The 15,517-nt window shown below is 33.8% G+C and overlaps 1 protein-coding gene across 2 annotated transcripts in view; it reads left to right on the forward strand.

Annotated features, from left to right (window-relative positions):
* Positions 1–1,335: 1,335 nt before the first annotated feature.
* The window catches only part of NPHP1_1 (Nephrocystin-1), a 36,669-nt gene continuing 22,487 nt past the window's right edge, over positions 1,336–15,517 (forward strand). Inside the window, exons 1-12 of one of the 2 annotated variants that reach the window (XM_051210330.1) lie at positions 1,336–1,399; positions 5,360–5,424; positions 5,470–5,543; positions 5,599–5,659; positions 5,696–5,773; positions 5,832–5,869; positions 5,919–5,983; positions 11,098–11,442; positions 11,490–11,579; positions 13,779–14,110; positions 14,185–14,256; positions 14,306–14,394. In XM_051210330.1, coding sequence (XP_051070317.1) covers positions 5,362–5,424; positions 5,470–5,543; positions 5,599–5,659; positions 5,696–5,773; positions 5,832–5,869; positions 5,919–5,983; positions 11,098–11,442; positions 11,490–11,579; positions 13,779–14,110; positions 14,185–14,256; positions 14,306–14,394 — 1,307 coding nt within the window. In that variant the 5' untranslated portion in view covers positions 1,336–1,399; positions 5,360–5,361. Of the gene's footprint in view, positions 1,400–2,349; positions 2,489–5,359; positions 5,425–5,469; positions 5,544–5,598; positions 5,660–5,695; positions 5,774–5,831; positions 5,870–5,918; positions 5,984–11,097; positions 11,443–11,489; positions 11,580–13,778; positions 14,111–14,184; positions 14,257–14,305; positions 14,395–15,517 lie in introns of those variants that run through there. The other variant, XM_051210331.1, reaches the window with a different exon arrangement.

Raw genomic sequence — 15,517 nt, forward strand, 5'->3', positions numbered from 1 at the left:
GTTTCGTTGACTCTTTACTCGACCTTTGTCTGATGGCTTTAATGATGTCTTTGGTTGTTAACAAAATGATATCTGCGGGCTAGTCTGTTCGCCGCTCCAGTATTTAACAGGTTTAGTAACGTTGGTCTGTTAAAGAACAATTCAAAGTTCTCCATCAACCTGTTCCTCAGCTCTGGTTTTCCCTTTTTTGCGATTTGTCACTTTGATTCACTATAGTTTCCCTCTGGCTTTGTTGGGCCACATAGTTCTTGCACACTTCTCTTTCTCGAATGCTTTTAGGCAACCATTACTACATCTCTGACATATTCTACTTGACTCAAAAGGTCGCTTGTGAAGAATCGGATTGTGCTTTTAATTCCCCCCGCCCAAATCCGCTGTCTGCTCATTTCTTTAATTCCGCTAGACTGTCTACAAAGACCATTTATTCGTCAATATGTTTCTTAAAAACTTCATTGTCCTAGAATACTAGGGTTATTACCGTTTTAACCCCATATCAGTTCTTCGCCATGATGCTTTCGTATGTTTGTTAGACGTTAAAATACTTGGAACTAGCTTCTCGAAGCTTCTGAAACTGTTAGCATAACGGTGAAGTATGTACATTAAACTTTTCTTATTCTGTTTGTTCAGTAATCTTAGTGGTCTTAGCTTGATCGTCACTAGATGTTTATTGTCCGAATAAAAATAATGAGAGAAATCTCATAAAGGGGTCTCTTATGGAAATCAGAGTTGATTTTAGACACTATATGTGAAAAAGTGGTGATCTGAAAGTGGCATACAGAATATTAAGTACATCAAATCACCCGAACACCACCACCATGCTCCTCGAGAAAAACTCCGAAAAATTGCAAAACACAGAATTAAAACCCAGACTCGCTCTCACTCTTTGCATTAAGAGTTGCCACCATTCAGAATGCTCCTCTAGACGAAGTGGCCACATAACCCTCAGTGGATAGTGCTGAGAGGAAATTTAACGAACTCACTCATGGATTACCATCTTCCTCTTCGACCAGCTGTGTTTGATGTATGAATATGAAAACTCACAATTGACCACCAAACTGAACAGAATTAGTGTAGTCGAGCGACTAAAATGTCACTTGCTGGACATTACTAAATATCTGAAACTGTACTGAAACAACACAATGCGAGCGGACAGTAATCAATCGATCTATGCAAGTTCGTTACAAAGATATTTGATATTAAATAGTACAGTAGCCTACTACGGTCTACAAAGAAGTATATTTGAAATGTAAAAATTGTAAGGATTGTATAACTTTTCAGATTAATCACTCATATCTTGGAATAATAGGTATTTGTTTCACTACATCAAAGGTTTGTTGTTACCTAGAGTAAGGGAAACATGTTAACATAGACATTTTTAATTGACCCACTCAGTAACGTGGTAATCACTAAATGTTAATAGTTCTTAACACTTTTCATATGTTTCTAGGCTTGTTTAACACTTTTTTCAGTTCAAATAAATTTTCACGATTAACAAACGTTTAGAAAATTGTCCTCCTATTTCCAATTAGGAATTAATTCCTAATTGGACAATTGTCCAATATTAATATTGCAAATTGGACAATATAGGAGATATCTCCTACTTTTGGGAAAAATTTCGTCCGTGTTTGAGAGAGTTTTTGGAAGGGGCACAAAAACCTTAGAAGCTCTCTACAAAATATTTTTGTTTTTCTCCAATATTAATATTGGAGAAAAACCTTTAAGGTTCTGTCGATGGATAGACAATAGGAGGTAATGTGTGTATTTAGGCGAAAAGTAGACAATTAAGCGCATAAGTAGGCAATTCGGCGGATATTTAGGCGAAAATGCGACGATTTGGGGGATATTTAGGCGAAAATGCGACAATTCGGCGGATATTTAGGCGAAAATGCGACAAATCGGCGGATATTTAGGCGAAAATGCGACAAATCGGCGGATATTTAGGCGAAAGTGCGGCAATTCGTCGAATATTTAGGCGAAAATGCGGCAATTCGGCGGATATTTAGGCGAAAATGCGACAATTCGGGGGATATTTAGGCGATAAGTCGGTAATTTGTCGACAAAAAGGCGAAAAAGGGGAAAATCCGCATTATTTCCCCCGGACAGGCGAAAAAGGCGAATTTCTGATGCGTTTTCCCCTTTATTTCCCCTTTCGCTACCGAAGCATTAACCCCTTTATTTCCCCTTTCTTCGCCTTTATTTCCGCTTTTTGGGTTGTCTGGGTTTCTCCAGAATCTCATAACACTTTGGTGATTTTCCTCAGTTCTGGGAACACTTTGAAGTTTTGTGCCACTTTTATAACGTTTTTAATTGCGGCTTTCCTAAAATTGACTCAAACTGAATAGAAGTTCCCCTAAAATTGTCATTTTTCGTTGTAGCTTCACTTAAACTTCACATATCCTATGCAGCTACGATTTATGTACTCCAAATCTACCTTAAATACTTCAGAATTTAACTTTTCCCCACAACAAAACGGACACTAGTGAGAATGGTAATTTGTTCACAGCATCAAATTTATTTCGGTCATTATTATTTAAGTGAAATTACATGAACATCAAAATTTCATTGACAGTGATAATAAACAAACAGTTATGGAAAAGTTTAATCCCGATTTCCTAGTTGTCATAGATTATAAAATGAGACCACGTTTAAAGTGATATTGCATAAAATACCGCGTTGGGTACAAACACAATAAAGTAAAAGTTGTAAGTCGACATTATCACTCTGTTCTTTCTTCTTTTATAACCCCTATTCGGTTTGTCCCTCATATCAAGTATGAAGCTTTGTATTATGCTGTCTAAAAGTTTTCTCAAGTCTTTTTCACTTGACGGTGCGTCTGTAAATTTTGGTGTTAGAGCATCTGAGATGGACTGAATGAAGCGGTGCATTAATACTTCCTATGCCTTTATTGAATCGAAGTTTTTTGAGACCTCTTTTATTCACTGTTTCCACAAAAGTTAATGGATAACTATGGGCTAAAAATGTATGCCAAAACATATCTTTAAGATTTTTTTGAGTTGCGATTAATTAAGTTGCCCACTTTTGTCATGGAAATGTCAATCAATCATCTGATAAACAGATCTTATAAATCTATCCCTGATATCCCCTTGTAGAAGACATGCCTCCAGGGTATCTAACTCTTCCTAACGAGACTCTGACAGGTTGAAGGCACCGTTTAGCGTTGGTTGAAATGTAATAATGTTAAAGACCGTCATCAGCTGTTTGGGGTCAGCATACAGGTCGGACATAGTTGCAACAAGCTTTTTCAATGTAACATATATTTTTGACAAGCCATCAAAGTTTAGGTGACCGCTAACATGACTTACTCTGGTTTTTGACTCTATGTGAGTGTTGATGCAGAGGTCGGTTTTTGTACTTTATACTAGTTGAACTTGCATATATATAATAAAAAAGCGCTTACTTAACTAATGGAGAAAAAGGCGTTTCCGTTAACTGAAACTTAGAATACTTGACGTTGCTGCATCCAGCCTGCATTTCAGGCACATACAAATCATGCAAATTGGTAAAAGTAGTTGTATTTTTTATTTCAGTGTTTCCCTACTAGTTATGCATAGGCCTAATGTGCTTGTCTTCTACGCTTCACAATACTGAACGGCACTGTATTTTCATCCATGCTTCCTGATGTATTTGCACTAGTTATACCGCTGAATGAAGACACGAAGTCCTTAGCAGCATCAAAACCGTCTACCGTTAATTTAACGACTGTTGTTGGTACTTACCAGTGTAATGTAACGCTTTGCATTTTACAGTGGACGAACCGTCAGTTACACTGACCTCGTTCAGTAATTCAGCGTCACTGACGTATTCAAAATGCGTGCAATAATTATAGTTCAGAATTCATGCATTAGCTACTACACGAAGTCATTTCTTTTGCACATCCTTAGTGATAGCGAATTTCTTAGTTTGATGCTGAAAAGAAGTGAGAATACTGGACTTCAACTAAAAAGCAACAATCCACTGCCACAAATTTAAGGCTTTACTACAGAATTGTGCGAAGTATCGGAACTATCACTTTGTAATTAGTATGACTATTATGGTGTTATTATAAAGTAACCAGGTATTTTGTGAAAAGCTAAGTCTAATCCATAAAATTTATTGTGTAGTCATATGAATTGCTGCGATAGAGCACGAAAAGCTCTTTATCCTTTGCCTAAGCGTAAGGAATTTTAATTCATTAGTTATACATCCCGCATATTTTCATATGTTATTAAGAAGATAGATTGAGGGAGCTATTGTTATAATCTTAGTGTCTGGCAAATATGATAGGATAGTATAAACTGGCAGTCCATATTTAATAAAAATATTTAGTAATATAGGTTGTGTGTTTTGCCCATGTAAGCTTTATAACATTCGAAGTATGTGACTAAATGCAAAAAGATGTTGAATAGCTATATGAACTGTCTTTTCTTTATCAGGGCACCCATATGACTTATCTGTTTTCCTGTAGTCATCAAGCTCCAATTATCTGTCTCTCAAAGCATGTCTCAACGGCTAACCTTGATTAAAGCTAGAAGACTGAATGGAGTTTGAATTTCATTGCGGAATAAATGCTTATTTCATCTGTTATTAGTACATTGGAGTAAATGATGATCAGAGAAATCATAGTAGTCTATAGTTAGATATGTTTGGTGATCTGGTTCAAAGTCAGAGACATTCTCTAAATTTTAAGCTTTGTTTCATTTATTTATCTTTAATTACATTGCATGTGATTTAGGAAACAATAATGTGAATATAATTATTTTGTCTCTTACTATCTAACTTGTTAGATTTGTTCTTGTGTCGATATAAAGTGAGGAAACTAGAACTGATATACAGTTATTTCGAACCGTACTTTGACTTTAACAACTAAGTGACTGAATGAATAATAACATTTCTTAAGTAATTACCATAATAAATTTTCAACCGAGTAAACTTCACCCCATTGCACAAGCAGGTGGCTATCAGGACTCGGTAGCTAAGTGGATAACGCGATGGCGTTTGAAGCGAACGGTAATGGATTTGAATTCTGGGGTGAACATCAACTCTGGGATGCAAGCACATCCAGCTGGCGAGTCCCAATTGGGGCGAAACGCACGTCCTGGATTCCACTGATAGCTACTATCCATCTTCGCTTAAAAAATCTTGTGACTTAAGGCAACATCAAGGCAATCCTCACAGAATGCACGTATGCCAACATGTGACTGATCAGTTGCAGTCCTAAATAACAAAGGGAAGATTCAAGTAAAACAACATCAAGTGAATTCAAGCAACGAAATGTTTCGTTTGTAGCATAGACATTTGGTAAATCTATTCATTATATTTAAATGAACTGTTTTAATAGAATTTTTTAAATAATTCCTAGAAATGACAGAAGCTAAGAAACAAATTGATTTAATAACTGAAAAATTAGATCAAAATTCATCACAAGTATTTATATCTTCTTATAATCATAAATCATTCATCTTTATAAAGATCAAACGGTTTATTAACTTTGTTAATAGTCATAAAAAACCGACAAGTGAACAACAAGAGAATTTCAATACAAAGTATGCTTTATATTTTAATTACCAATGATCAATCACCGTTTCTTTTTTAAAAAAGAGCAGTACAGTTCTTAGAGGAATTAAATAAATATGCTGATACAATAAAACAAATTAAACAGGTAACAATGAAAATAAACTATATATATATATTATAGGACAAAAATCCAGAAAATCAACTACCGAAATTGGAGTCAATGAAGAATCAACTTTTGACAAGAATATCTACTTTAACAGTAATATATAATTATTCATAAAATTACTATACATATACAATAACCATATCATTTGTAGGATAAATTGAACAAATTAGACAAAAAATTAGGGACAATGTAAATAATTATTCATAATGAATTATTGTTATTATTGATTAATTTATAGTAATGTTAGTTTATTGTCAGGAAATGAGAATATTTCAAATCAGGAAGCGAAATCTCAGGATCCAGGTAATGATATATAGTTACTATATAAGACAAATTGTTATATTATAATTGTTCAGTCTATAAGTAGTATTTGTTGAAACGTTTGAATTCTTTAAAATTTTTAATTTTGAACTTGAAGTACATTAAAGCCATTAATCAACAAAATCAAACCCCGAAATTTTAAATAAATAGATCTAAAGAACATTTTGTATTGGAATTGAAGTACATAAAATTTCTTACTTTGAGAGAAATTCACACCAGTTTAAAACTGCTCACTAGTAACAACATCTGAAAAGATTTTGTGAGGTTCTAGTTTGAAGAAGTCATCAGTGAAGTTCAGTTGTATTATAAGTGATACATGCATACTACAGATGATATGATATGATGATCACACAATATCGAAACTTGGATAAAATTAGAAATGAAAAGTACTGATTTATAACTTAGTGCTTTAGAGGTACCATTATCACCGTAAGATTCCAAGGTTTTGAATCCGATCCTTCGTTGGAATGTGGATGCAGCACATTATTAATTAGTCCCAAAATAGACACACTTAGATGCTTAGTGTTTACTTTTTATTTTCAATAGTTAAACAACTGAATTTGATAATGGAATGTAAGTTATCCTCTAATTGAACATTCTTCACGAAAATTCCCACCCTAATATAGTATTCTCTCTAGGGAAGATTGGATTGATAGTAAACAAACATACACCATATTCAGTACCTTCAATAATTTATACTTATTCAGTTTATAAAATACACAGGGACTAATATTATATGACCTTAATTTAATTTGGTGATTTGGTGATATTAGTAGTATTAATAACACGTATTTTGTCCTTCTTGATACTTTACAATTAAACATAAATGGCGTATATTCCATGTGAATCTATAATTTATAATTTGGTTCGTCGTGCATATATGTAAATTGTATTTTTTCTTATTAGTTTGAGTCTTGTAAATGCAGTCAGTAAGATTGATCTCTATTGAAATCAATTTTATACAACAATATCACTATAAATAACAAAACACCATATATGAACAAAATTTATTCAATGAAATCATGTTTATTCTATGAATAGTTAGTGTTTATGAACGTTTCAACTAGTAAAAATATGATTGTTTTTATAATCTAACTTGATGTAGATTTTTGATTGAGATCATGAACCGATTGATGTTAGACCATCACAATTGAAGACCTGGAAGCACTGGACGGCCGTTTCGTCCTATTGTGGGACTCCTCAGCAGTGCGCATCCACGATCCCGCGAGCGGGATCTCCTGTAACAACTATCATATATATGACCGTTTTAAATCTTGCCCATCGATAACTATTTATTATTTTAATTAGTTAAATCTATTTCAATAAAGTATGAGTAACAAATGTAGCAGGATAATGTAAACTTATTTGTTTCGTGGATTCTCGTCGGCCGCTTACAACTTAGAAGCAATAGTAATAGTTGTAAGCAATGATGGATGGTGACCAGCAGTGGGATCCAGTACACGCGTTTTGTCCTATCTGGGACTTGTCAGCTGGATATACCTGCATGAGTTGATGTTCCCTCTGGAACTCGAACCCAGTACCATTCACTTCAAACGCCATCGCATTATCCCCTCAACTACTGAGTCCATCACTACTTACAAAAAGCTTGTGAATTAAGGCAATATCGAGGCATACGCACAGTATACACATATGCCAATAACAGACTGATCAATTGCAGTCTTAAACCTCAATGGGAAGATACAAACCAAACAATACCAAGTGAATAGTAATAGTTATTTACAACATATATACATACTTCATATCATATTAATGAAGATCGGTGGAATAACAACAAAAATCATGGAATAATTTATCAAACAGTAAAGTAGATGAATATTTCTATGTTAGTGAATGTAGAAATTCTAAAAGAAAAAAAATCCTTAAAACTTATAATGATGATATTTTGACAGAATCGGTATCAATGTTGAAGTTCCGTAATAACAATCGTAAAATCTGACAGGATAACACAGTAAAGCTAAACAGAACTTAGAAATAATGAATGATTTTATTATTTTAAATATGAAGTAGGATATTATATTAGTTGAATGATGAAACATAGAAGCTATCTGAATAGTGAGAAATTTACAGTTGTCTCCTTTTTAATGCATGGATTTCGTTTCAGTATTTTAATTCCTATGAATTTGGTGTAATATAATCTATTCAAAGTTTCAGAATGGTTTGTTTATAATAAACTTAAAATATCGAAATTATGTTCACTACCAAGTAGATAACAGGCAATGACACTATTGAAAGTATGTTGGCCTTTAAATCTCAATGTTTTTGCAATACTATCCAAGATGGGAATAAAAACCCACCTTCATTTTCTTCAAATGTAAGTACTTTGGCATGAACACGTAACTTGATAAATACGATTGGCGGTAATGTGATATGGGAATCTGTACACTTTTGTCTATCTTAATGAGCAATTTGTCTGATTTGACGAAAGTAGTTTAGAAGCTCAATATATACTCTACAGTGCACCGTTTAGCCTAGAATTAATTATGTTAGCTATTTCATCACCTCCGAAGCTAATTCTCGTAATAACTGTCTTTTTTTAACTGCAGTAGCTTTGTTACCCTTATTTCTTATTCTCTTCATACTTATTGGTAAAATTTTGTGGGTATTCGCTATCTCGCAGACACTTAAATTATATTTAATTCTTCAATCTTTTCTGAACATAGATTCAGTACATAATGTGATAATATTTTAAACAATGCCTATTTGAATAAAGCCAAAACAACAATTGGAGCAGAATAATGTGAATTCATTGTATTTCGTGGTCTCCGTCTCCAAATGACCTCTCACCTATCCTTATATATATATAACCATTTGGAGGACAGCTGACAGACGCATTCCAAGTAAGGACTGGAGACAGACAAGACTGCCTACTTTCCACCTTTCTCTTTCTTCTGGAGGTTGGCTGGATTATAAAGACCACATCTGAAGGGACTGGACTGCTCGGAATCAATCAGAAAATTTGTACTTCGCAGATGACTTGGTCCTTCTATGCCATACACATCAACGAATGCAGGTCAAGACAAACAGTGTAACAGCAGCCTCTGCATGAGCAAGCCCCAACATAAGCAAAAGGAAAAAGCAAGATCTTCAAATACAACATGGAGAACACCAACCCAATCACACTTGATGGAGAAGCTCTGGAAGATGTAGAATCTTTTATGTACCTGGGAAGCACCATCGATGAACTAGGCGGATCAGATGCAGACGTAAAGGCGAGGATTGGCAAACCGAGGACAACATTTCTACAGTTGAAGAACATATGGAACTAGAAACAACTGTCAACCAATATGAAAGTCAGAATCTTCAATACGAACATCAAGACAGTTCTACTGTACGGAGCTGAAACTTGGAGAACTACTACAACCATCATCAAGAAGGTGCAAGTATTTATAAAAAATTGTCTGGGTAAGATACTCAACGTTCGCTGATCGAATACCATCAGCAACGGCCTACTGTGTGACAGGACAAGTCAGCTTCCAGCTGAGGAGGGAATTAGAAAAAGACGTTGGAAGTGGATAGGACACACACTGAGAAAATCACCAGACTGTACCACTAGACAAGTGCTAACTTGAAATGCTGAAGGAAAACGAAAAAGTGCAAGACGAAAGAACAGATTGTTCCCGAAATGGGAAGCAGCACGAAAAGAATAAATAGCAACTAGAAAGAACTATAAAGGATTGCCCAGAAAAGGGTTGGATGGAGAGTGCTGGTGAGCGGCCATGGTTGAAGGTAGCTGATGAGAGGCAACGAAGTATAATAAATCCATATTATTCTATCTAATTTGTTGTTTTTGCTATATACAAATTCGTAAAGCGAATTAATTGAGTCAAAGCCTTTTTGCACCTCATTTAACAGAAACTATTTGGCTATGAATAAATCTCATACGAAGTGTTGTTTCGATGAAGAGGATTTTCTGTTTGTCCATCCATCCACCTTGCTGCTTTATAATTCTTCCTTGATTGTTGTTGTTATTGATATGATATTAAGTATGTACATTTGTCGTAACTAACTATTACTATAGTTTCTAGGTTGTAAGCAGATAACGAGAATTCACGAAACAAATAAGTTTACCTTATTCTGCTACATTTTCTGTTCTTGCTTTGTTTGAATTTATCAGTGGAAAAAGTTGTACAAAAAATTAAAGTGCAAACGATGGTTAGTTAGTTTAACGGACAACTGAAAGTTGGAATTATTTTGCCAACTTGTACAAATCTTTGGGCTACACCATAACAGTCTGAGTAAGAGATTAACCATGTGGAAATTATATGCGTAATGAGTAAACATAACATTATTTATAATGACTGGATGGTTTATGGGGATTTCATAATACTGTTCTATGTACATTGGTAAGAACTATCCCTTGCCGGTGCAACAGGCTGTGTGAATGACACTGAGAAATTTTTAATGTGCATTTAAGCAATCAATGGAAAGCTTTAATCCTAGGTTTTATACTAATTGGCACTCTCTAGATTCTCTTCAGCCTTGATGAAAGTGCCATTCAATTTGACCGATCGAATTTGATCATCAATGAGGATTAGAAAAAACGTGGGATTTGATACTATTGACCTATCAAATAGTGCGTAGAATTTTAATAAGTGATTCATAATTCAAATAGTTCAGTGATGTTATTCTTCACTATGATACGGGCTGATATTGGTTTGAGTTCCATGCAGAGAATAAGCACCTGAAATATCATCAATACACGTTGTCAACAAGTATCATTTTGCATGAAAGCAAGAAACTTAGAGATCTCTTCCAGTCATCTTCAACAACCAGATACTAGAACGACGTATTCATCACAATCAAGAGTTATTCAGTCTAGTTAGCTTTACCACAAGTTGATAGGATAAATTTGGTATGCAATGTGAGCCAGATAATAACATATAATCGGTGATTTAAAACACGATTACCTAGTATATAAATTCCAATGGTGCTATGTATCTACCCTTGTTTGGCTGACTTAACCGAATAGCTTTCATCCAGTTGACTACATTCTACAAGTTGTGGTTTGCATACGTGACAATGTGTTATTTTTTCAATTTGGTTCTAAGGAAATGCTTTCTTTGTTTCATCTTCAGAGTCCAAAATGTCAACTACCATTAATAAAAAAAGCACAAAATTGAATGTACAAGACGAAGAAGAGGAGGAGGAAGGAGAAAAAGAGGAACAAGTTAATAAAAAGAATAAACATAGAAAAACAAAGAATGATTCAAAGTCAATCAAACTTAAAATCTCCAAAGAGAGAAATGTGAAAGAATCTAAAGATAAAACTCCTACTCCTACTACTACAGTTATTGCACAAATACATGCTACTGATAATCATGATGAAATACACAATAATGATGATAATGATGATAAGCATAACTTGGATCCAGATAAAATATTGAAAAAGGTAAAATCTTCAAAACGATTAAAGACATCCAGTAAGTGTATATGATATAAGTGATAGAAATTAATACTTAATATTAAGGTAAAAAATTGAAAACATCTGAAGATGAAAATGAAATATCCACAAAGAAAAAAAAGAAATCAGGAAAAAAGTTGAAAGATAAGAATAAAAGTAATTCTAGTATTAATGATTATAATAATTCATTTGCGCTAATTATATTTCTTCGTTCACGTTAGCTCCATTGTAAAGGTTTAACATAATTTTATCCTTTATGTGGAAGTAATTGAACTATTACATTTATGATTTATATATATGTGCTAAATAATGACTAGCTTCAAGGGGTGAGGGAAAAGTTCCGGAATCTTAGTGAGGAATCGTAACCGGGTGAGTTCAACTGTTTTGGTTGCAAGGAGGGTACTCACCGAAGACAGTAGAGGACGGTCACGCAATATCGCAGATTAACTGGGGTTAGATTTGTATACCAATCGATACGTTCTCAGGTCGTCAAGAAATTAAGTGTTTGTGCGTGAATCAGAAGGTATTTTGTTCGATCCTAGGTATCGACTCCTTGAACATACACAGCTGAAGAGCCTTATGGTAGATCTGGAAGCACTGGGAAACCGTCTCGTCCTAGTATGGGACTTCTCAGCAGTGCGATCCGCTCTCAGAATTCGAACCCAGTGCTTCCAGGTTTTTCATGGTAGCCTAACTTTAAATAACTCATAAATTCAACTAATAAATTTACTTGGATCTTTATAAAAATTCAAAAAGATCTGGCAATCTATACTCGCATTTTCAAACTTACATATAATTCTTTTTTCAATTTACATGCAGACTAACTTATGGAAAACTTAAATCTGTTTACATCTCGTATTATTATTGCTTTCCTTTTCATAAACTGTCCATTGTTCACAAGCTTTTCTCTGATTAGTTAAGAACTTGCCATAAGTTCGTTAATGTTGTTTGAAGCTCGTTTTCACACTTAATCTTGCCATAAGTTCATTATTATCATTCTATTCACTATTATATTTATTTCTTTGTTCAACTGAAGTTATATTTGGAGTGGTAAAAGTATATTATGCTGACGGTCTTAGGGTTAAACAATCAGAATTAGGATGATGCCTCATGTATTTTATACAAAATTCTAAGTGCAGTGATAGGCAACATGTATGTTATTATTAACGAAGTGAAAATTTGCAATATTTGGTTCTTAAAATGCTTAAAATCAATAAAAATATCTGTTATGCAAGCAAAATGTCGCCCCTAAGCTAAATTACAATGCATACTAGTTCCTAAAGCAGACTGTGTGTTGAAGTACTTATTGTAATTCATTGTGTAATCAGGACTGTTTATTGAAGCTAAATAGTCTTCTCCATTTCTTACTCTAAATTTCAACCCTAAGGTTTTTAAGTTTCTAAAAAGAAAGATGGAAAAGCATTGTGTGGCGGCTGATGCTAGTTCGTATTGAAAACCCCCTGACCTTAATTTATCATTCTAACACAAAACTTCAATTTGACTTCAAATACCTAACTTTAAATTTCTTATGTGTTGACAAAAACTACCGATTAATATAACCTTAGCTACCAACACTAGCTTGACTCCTAGAATATATGTATAAATGTTGAATTGACCTTTTTCTTTACTACCAATGATATTTCAACTTAGGAGGATTAATAATTCTAATCAAAGCTATCATTTCACTGTTATTTCATTATTTTTTTACTGTCACTTCTTTTACAACTAATTAAGATTTCCTAAGTAGCTGATAAATCACCCCAAATGCCCTGGTATATCCGAGGGTAGGGAGAATCAGCTCTCCCTCTTGAAATCCTCTCACATGGCCAAGCGTATACAGCCACTGCCAAAGAAGTCCTATTCACTGGCTTCTCGCGGCGGCGGCGTTGCTTGCGAAATCGAGAGGACGAAAAGAGAACGTCCGGAACTTTAACTGGGTTGGTGATTATGGAGGATCAATCTACAAGAGTTGAAAAAACCTGATTTCAAACCAATGATACACATGGCCTCCAGGATCCTGAAGGGACAAATGGAGTATGATTCAATTATTGATCACCGACTACCATGGGACTGCATAACCCGACGTTGCTCCATTGCCTTGCGGATCAGGCCTTTAGATTGAAGGCTCCGAGTGTGGCTGCCTAAGAAAACCACCTGTTTCGGTTTGGGCACGCGGGCAGTATCACAGCTCACACACAAATCAAGTGACTTGTGTGGCATATATATATTCGGTGCTTCTTTGTACTAGTTTTGCGTGTTCAAATAAATAAATAAAACCATTGAAATCATTATGAACTATAATTAAATTATTTATTTAGTTATAAAATTTTAAACAAAACAATTATTACACTTTAGATAAAACTAATAAATTAAATGATGATGGTGATGATCATGATGTTGATGATGATGGTAACGATGACGGCGACGATGACGATAACTTACCTTCAAATATAAAAACAACTTTAAAATTACAAGATAATCAAAAACTTACTGAACTACCTGAAATAGAAACAGACGACATAAAAGAAATAGAACTAGAAAATGAAGCAACAGAAATCGAAGATAACATCAATCAAGTTCAACCATTTCAAGCAGAGAAAACAAATATGAAAAAAGAGAAAAAAGAAGAGAAAAATGAAATAATAAAACAAATCTCTTCACAAAATGTTTTACAAGTTCATAATGAGGTATTAATGAAATAATATTTTGTAACCAAGGCAATTCTATTCATTTCTACAAATTTTTTTCGTGTTTTTTTTAGATTTCAAAAACTTCACCGGTAGATATCATTTCAGAACTGGTAGAATCAAGAAAATGTGAAAATATTGATTTGGTAGATATCTGTTCATTTTTATATATAGTTTATCAATTTTATTGATTAGTTTTATCAAACAATACGTCAATGGATTGGTGATGATGAAGATGATTTATCATTTATATCTGGTGAAACTTTGAAAATTTTAGAAAAAGAGTAAGGCTTACTTGTAATGATGATGTGTTTATTGTATCTTCTGAAGTCATGTGGCTTTGTTTTTCTTTTTCCAAATTTATTTCACTGGATTATACTCCTTGAATAACATCTTCAAACCCTAATCTTTCCGATTACTGCTTATACTTTTACTATTCCTACCACTATGTGATTTGAATGGACAATTGTATCTATATGACAATGTGGTATGACAACTTGAATTGATGTACGTACGTACGAATTTCTACGTTGTTGCTGACTGATTTTCGTTCCCGTTCTATACTGTTCCTCATAATTTTTTTTTGGACTTTCGTAAAAAGATCATATTGTTTTGTGTAGAATATTGAAGGCTTTTATTAGAGTAAGTAGTAAGTTTTCTGATGCTGTTATTTATGTGATTATGTATAGACATTTGGAATTTGGAAAATAGATGATAAATGTTTTTCTTTATGTATATGCAAATAAAACTGATGGTCTATGTGAGTGGAACATTAGTGAATAGTAGTTCGACATCAATATTTTCCAATCAATTCTTGATATTTCCGGATCCACTTACCAGTCTATAGCAAAGTGGCTGGCAGTTCTCTTAGATCCCATAAGAAAACGCATTTGTTGACACTCTGTACAGGATAATTTTGAATTCATTGAACACATAAAAGAAACGTATGTAAATGATGAAATTATCTTATCTCTGGATGTCGAATCACTAATGTTGTACTTACAGAGACCATCAATTTTATCTGAAAATACATAAATAATAATGAGATTAAAACCATAGTACCGGAAGTTTGTTTGAAGGAATTACTACTAAGTTGCACTTGCAATGTGCAATTTACATTCAGTAACGTAATTCATAGACAAAAAAAGGGATAGCAATCTTTGTTTTTCTATCAAGTAAAAAGGACCACTAAATTTATTCATATCTTTCTTTTTTTATATCATTTGGCGAAACAAGACTCGAGCGCATAAATCAAGCACATATACTATGCTTTGGAATAATTGTAAAGACTGGTCTAATCCAATACTTTCCACTTTTAAAGCATGTTTCTGTCTACCCATCTTTTTATCCATTTATATATAGCGATGGAATTAAAGAATGAACGGAACTTTTTGAAATATTTCATGT

Source organism: Schistosoma haematobium, chromosome ZW (assembly GCF_000699445.3).
Source record: "Schistosoma haematobium chromosome ZW, whole genome shotgun sequence".
Taxonomy (NCBI): domain Eukaryota; kingdom Metazoa; phylum Platyhelminthes; class Trematoda; order Strigeidida; family Schistosomatidae; genus Schistosoma; species Schistosoma haematobium.